General features: G+C 37.4%; 1 protein-coding gene across 1 annotated transcript; it reads left to right on the forward strand.

Moving 5' to 3' along the window:
* Positions 1-577: 577 nt before the first annotated feature.
* LOC141605934 (protein RMD5 homolog) lies at positions 578-4978 on the forward strand. The gene is made up of 2 exons (XM_074424865.1): positions 578-754; positions 3658-4978. Exon 2 carries the CDS (start codon positions 3668-3670, stop codon positions 4823-4825), a length of 1158 nt encoding a protein of 385 aa, XP_074280966.1. The 5' UTR covers positions 578-754; positions 3658-3667; the 3' UTR covers positions 4826-4978.
* The last annotated feature ends 1241 nt before the right edge of the window (positions 4979-6219 follow it).

Here is a 6219-nt window from a genome sequence, read left to right on the forward strand (position 1 = left end):
ATTTATTTTTTCTATTAAAAAAGTACAATATATGTTAGAAATTTTTCAAAAGCTTTTGCTAACCTTATCGTAATTGATAATTCGTACTTACCTCATTTATCTTGTGAATTGTAATCAACGGTGAATTTGTGTTCTTTGTTCATTCGATTGACAATTAAAATTTCACATTACAAATACATATACGGAGTATTATCGAGGGCCCCATTTTCGGTGTTCGCACAAGGCCACCTAAATCTCCAGGACGGCCCTGATAAATATCCAATCATGTTAAGGTATTAATTACGAAGTATTATGTTACCCGAAAAATTTGACAAAAATAATCGCAAATTCTCACTTGTGACGGACTCATTTTCATCACAAATTGTGACGGACCTAAATGTGACCATTTTAATGAGAAAACATGACTATTATTTAATTAATAGGTAACATTATATATTTATATGAGTAATTACTTTTTATCTTAAGGTGGTCATATTTAGAGCCGTAACAATTTAAACCGTCACAAAAAAGACCAATTAACAACAAATTTCATTTTCTTTTTTTAAATTTACCTGGTGAAGTGTTGTAATACGAAACCGGGAGTCGTGTCCGATAGATAAATGAATGATTAAAATGGATGAGTCGTCTACTGATAATAACCCAGAAACATCAACAACAACATCATACAACATACAATCCTCACCTTTGATTTGACTCTTACCATCATCTCTCTTTTCATTTTCTCCAAATCTTTACACTTACCCTTCTTCTTAAGGTAATCTCTTTAATCCCAACTTTACACTTTTTTTTTTGTACTTTGATTTCTTCACCTTCTTTATCTTTCTTCTAATCTTACTTCCCAGTTTTTTGTCTTTCTTTTTGTTTGCTGATCTGCTTAACTTAGCTTTAATCAAGAATTAATCTTTGTTCATTGTTAATTTTGTTTGTAGTTTTGGTACTCGGATGCAAAGTTATTAGTACTTAATTAGCTGATTTTGGGTTTTTAGTTTGAATTTAATGGGGTAGTGCTGATTTTTTGTGGGTTTATGTTTAATAATCATGAAAGTTGGTATCTTTGTTGAATCTGGAGCAAGTTTGTGGGTTTTAGTCACCAATCATTGTAGATTAAGTTATCATGACAGCTGATATCTTTGTTGAAATTACTTCAATCATCCCACATTGATTTTCCCCAATTGACTTGGATTAGAAATCGTGTCGACTATAGCAGTTTTGTTCTCATGATGTACTTCAGCTGCAATTTCTTTAAATGAATAGTAAAATAGTTGTGATGATATACTGTAAATTGGGATTGAAATAGTAGAAATCAGTAATCTCTGCTGGTATGTCGAAAACTGTATATGTTATGGAACGCAACTGTAGAATCTGTGTGTTAATTTCATTTGCCTTTTGCTTGAGGAAATCTAGAGTACTAAGGTATTTAGTTTTATTTGTAGCTTTGGCACTTTGCTTACTAAGGTAGCTTTGAGCCTTTGACTCGATGCAATTGTTGTGGACTTCGTATTTGGTAGATTGTGGGAGCGGGGAAGATTATGGGTGATTGATTAAGGTCTATGCTTCATTGTTTGTTAACAGTGATTATGATTGTGATAATGTAGCCTTCTGACATTGATGATGCAAAATATAAATGCTTCTCTATAAATTTCGCTATTAAGTACATTTGGTAATTGAGTTCAGCTAGAGATGAACTAGAGTTTTTTCATTGTCTTTTAATTATTCTATGGCCAACTTAATTGCAACCAAATGGTTGCATACTAACATAGTTACTTATTAGAAATCAAGGGATCGTATTTTATGTTCCACTTTTACCCTAGACAAAGGAAAGTGATATGGTGGTTTACGGGTGCACATTTTACTTGATTTGTCAGTAGTGCTGGATTCAAATTTCATCCTAAAATTTTATAAAGGAATATTTTTCCAGTTTTACTCCCATACTCTCATACCTCTCCTGCTCTCCCCCTTCCCAATGCAAAAGCATCCCATTTCCTTTTCTCCATACTTCTGTGAAATTTCATACTTCGGAGTGTAAAAGCAAGCTAGACGATCATGTCATGTATGTAGGTCGATGAAGCATGGATTGCTGTCTACAACTTGTCTTACTCCTTTGTACAGTCCCAAAGGGGTTTGAAATCAGCTTCTTATTTCTTCAGTGTACGTGTTTTACAAACAGGACCACTATCCTTTTGCATGTCCCTAGTCTTAGGCATTCCTCATCCTGTGTCAGTAACCAGGAGTTGGGTCAGCAGTTCAGCTTGAAGAGTGCAGGACAATTTAGTTCTGTTTTCCACATCCACTTGTTATTTGCATATCTATATGTACTCTAAATCCTTTGCCTTTCACGAAATTAACTTGGATTCCAAACTTCTGTGCGTTTAGCTATCATGCACCTATTTATCTTGATGAACATTTCAGTCATTTTGAATTCTCCTTGATTGTTGGAAATCGTAGATTTTCCCCGGTGATTAAGACTGTGTGGCTAGTCATGTGCAGATTTTATCTCTGTAAACCCTATCATTGATATCTTCGTGTCTTGTGAACGTTGATGAGAGCAATGAAAGGAATCATCAATCTAGGTTACTTTTTAGTCGGAGTTCCAGGCATATTCGTCATGGAGAAATAAAGAGTAACACGTGACACCTACTTCTCAAGTCATTTCTGTAGGCTCTTACTTCGTCCTGCAGGCTCTGTTTTGAGTATCTTATGATAAATAACCTATACAGAGTATATATTAATCCTTCTCCGACATATTTCGTCAGTTTAGAAGCATGAATATTACATCATTGACTAAGCCAAACATAATGTGGTCTTATTTGTTTCCTTCTTCATCATCTGCAACTGAGTAACCAGTTCGCATCATCTAAACCTTTTTTTTAATTCAATTTTGAGATACATATATTCATTCAAAAATTCATTAATCATTGTTCTCTACCAATAAATCATGCCTTCTAGAACTTACATGGTATAAACCTGCGAGCCTCTGACCCAGGTTTTGGTATGTACATTATGTTTTCATATATCTCGGAAATCGGAATGCCACACTTGCATCTCTTATGGATTTGTTGACTTTGATGTCATTTGAGTTTGACATGTTGAGCGAATATGATGAGAAGAAGAATGAGGAGGACGATGAGAGATGAGTTAGAAATGTAGAATGGAGGGAGGACCTGAAAGATAATAAATAGAGAAAATTATACTGAGACTTAAGTTGGAGAAACCGGCAAAAGAGAAAAAACTTGGGAGGGGTGCTTGCACGATTCACGAGCTCAGTTAGTCATTACAGAACATTGACCTTTTATTAACAGAAGTTGGCGTTTCGTACATCCCAACAAACAAATACAAAATAATAGACAACTTTGGGGAAAATAAAAGTTAGGTGTCCGCGACTCTGTGTTCCAAATGACGAAAATAAGTCATTTGTGCAATTCTTGCGCAATAATCATTTGGGGTTATCTAGACCTCTTTGTGTTGCTAACGTATGAGTAAGACTGTAAGAGCGTAAGACTCCGGCTACGTCCAACCCCCTTAACTTGCAAATTGCAATTTGTCGGAGCCCTTGAAACATCGTAATAATGTTGTTGGCGTTTGATTACTTTTATTATTGTGAATTATTTTTCTCTAACTGCTCATGAAAGTATCACTTCTTGTTGTCTTTGTTAATAGTCTGGAAATAATGGAACTGAAGACCGTGAAAGACGCGTTTGATCATGTCACCAAGAAGCAAAAACTATGTTCTTCGAAATGCCATGAAGCAATTGAACGAATAAGTCAGGAAATCGATCAAGCTATAGTCAAATTGCAGTCGGATGATGCAAGCACCTCATACCCAGATCGTCGGGCCTTTCTTATTGATCTCAAGAGCAAGATAAAAGACATTGCTCCCCTGAGCCAAGTAGAATCCAGTCAAAAGGAGCTTAACACATCATTAAGCAAGTACCCTAAGCAACTTGAAAAGGCTTTCAACTCAGATATTTCAAAAGCTTACAGAAACGTCGAATTTGATGGGCGCACAATTAACCATATTATAGCCAGCCATTTATACAGAGAAGGCCTATTTGAGGCTGGAGATCTGTTTGCAAACGAGGCCGGAGAGCTAGACTCTAGTGCCATGAAATCCCCTTTCATCGAGATGTACCACATACTACAGGCTTTAAAGTCCCATAACTTGGAACCTGCCCTGACGTGGGTCACCTGTAACCGCGAGAAACTGAGCCAAAGTGGGTCTGATCTTGAGCTAAAGGTTCACAGGTTACGATTTGTAGAAATTTTGCAGAACGGGGATAGATCTGAAGCCCTGACTTATGCAAGAACCCATCTCTCCCCTTTTCATTCTAGTCATATGGATGAAATCCAAAAACTAATGATGTGCCTCTTATGGGCCGGTAAACTCGATTCTTCCCCTTATGCTGATTTGCTCTCTCCAGTAAACTGGGAAAATTTGGCCGAGGAATTTACCCGACAATTCTGCAATTTACTGGGGCAATCTTATGAGAGTCCTTTAAGTGTGACTGTATCGGCTGGTATTCAAGGGCTACCTACCCTTCTTAAGCTGATGAACGTGATGACGGGTAAAAAACAAGAGTGGCAATCTATGAAGCAGCTTCCAATTCCTGTCGATTTGGACAAGGAATTTCAATTCCACACGATTTTCGTATGCCCGGTAAGTCGCGATCAAGCGACAGAAGAAAACCCGCCAATGTTAATGTCATGTGGGCATGTTCTGTGCAAGGTATCCATAATGAAACTCTCCAAGAGCAGTACAAAGTCTTTCAAGTGCCCTTACTGCCCAACTAGTGTTGATGCCACTCTCTGTAAACAGTTGTTTTTCTGATGTTGGATGAAAATCATTTGTACTATTTAGTCTTTCAATTTCTTTGTTTCCTTTCTCTTGTGTTTCACTTGAACATAAAAATGTTAGTTCTGTACTGTAGTTTCTTTCTGTTTGTTCATTGTGCAGGTATATCAATGGTGTTTTGGCTAGAAACGTTTCTTATAGCGACTCAGATGTTAAATGTTTTACTCATGGTTTGTCAATTTTGTATATATGTATTCTTGTTGTGATTGCTATGAGACAGAATGTCAAAATTTAGCTCTTTTGGGTATCAGAAGTTAATGGGTGTGTATTGTTTTACGTAATTGCTCTTTCATGTACACGTTTTACTCTTTTGTGAACTTTTTACATAGTTTTTCCATTGCATTATGCATACCCTTTCTTTAGAGAACCCCAGCAAAGTTTTTCTCTTATCTTTTTCTCTCTCTCTCTCACAAATTAATCTGGCCATGCCCGAAGTCGTTACCTTAACCGCAAGGAGGGGGATGCCGAAGGCAGTGCTAGTGACTGGAGTGAAGTCATAACAAGGTAGTCGTACTGGAAGGTGCGGCTGGATCACCTCCTTTTCAGGGAGAGTTAATGCTTGTTGGGTATTTTGGTTTGACACTACTTCACACCCCAAAAGAAGCAAGCTACGTCTGAGTTAAACTTGGAGATAAAAGTCTTCTTTCGTTTCTCGGCGGTGAAGTAAGACCAAGCTCATGGGCTTATTATCCTAGGTCGGAACAAAACAAGTTGATAGGATCCCCTTTTTACGTCCCCATGTCCCCCTGTGTGGCGACATGGGGGCAAAAAAAGGAAAGAGAGGGACGGGGTTTCTCTCGCTTTTTGCATTGCGAGCCTCCCTCCGGGGGCTCGCACGACGGGCTATTAGCTCAGTGGTAGAGGGGCGTCGTCGTGCCTGGGCTGTGAGGGCTCTCAACCACATGGATAGTTCAATAGTAACCAAATTCATCAATTATGCACTTTTTTCCTACATTAAACAAGTAATTAATCTAATTTCATCAACAATACATCAAATTTGTGACCAAAATTAAGTGATTAAAAATTTAATTAAGCTAAATTTTACAATAAGAGTTTCATTCAAGAAGCTAAATTTTACAATTAGGGTAGAATAGGGAAGGTGGTGGAACGTTTGTGGTGGACCACGGCCCACGGGGATCGGCGATGATGGTGGTAGGGACGAGGGAAGCACATGTCGGAGGGGGAAGTTATGGGGGGAGGGGGTTATTTGTAGAGCAAGAGAGCTAAATTTTACAATTAGTGTAATACTCCGTATTTTATTTAATAGTTTATATTTATATTTATGCGAGTAGTCGTAAATAAATAATAAGATGAATAAATATTAAGTGGAATAAATAAACACCAAAGAGATTCTTGAATAAAAACTTTGC

The sequence above is a fragment of the Silene latifolia genome, chromosome 10 (genome assembly GCF_048544455.1).
Source record: "Silene latifolia isolate original U9 population chromosome 10, ASM4854445v1, whole genome shotgun sequence".
In the NCBI taxonomy this organism is placed as follows: domain Eukaryota; kingdom Viridiplantae; phylum Streptophyta; class Magnoliopsida; order Caryophyllales; family Caryophyllaceae; genus Silene; species Silene latifolia.

Coding starts and splice junctions, on each gene's coding strand:
- LOC141605934 (XM_074424865.1), top strand. CDS start 3,668: ATGGAACTGAAGACCGTGAAAGACGCGTTTGATCATGTCACCAAGAAG.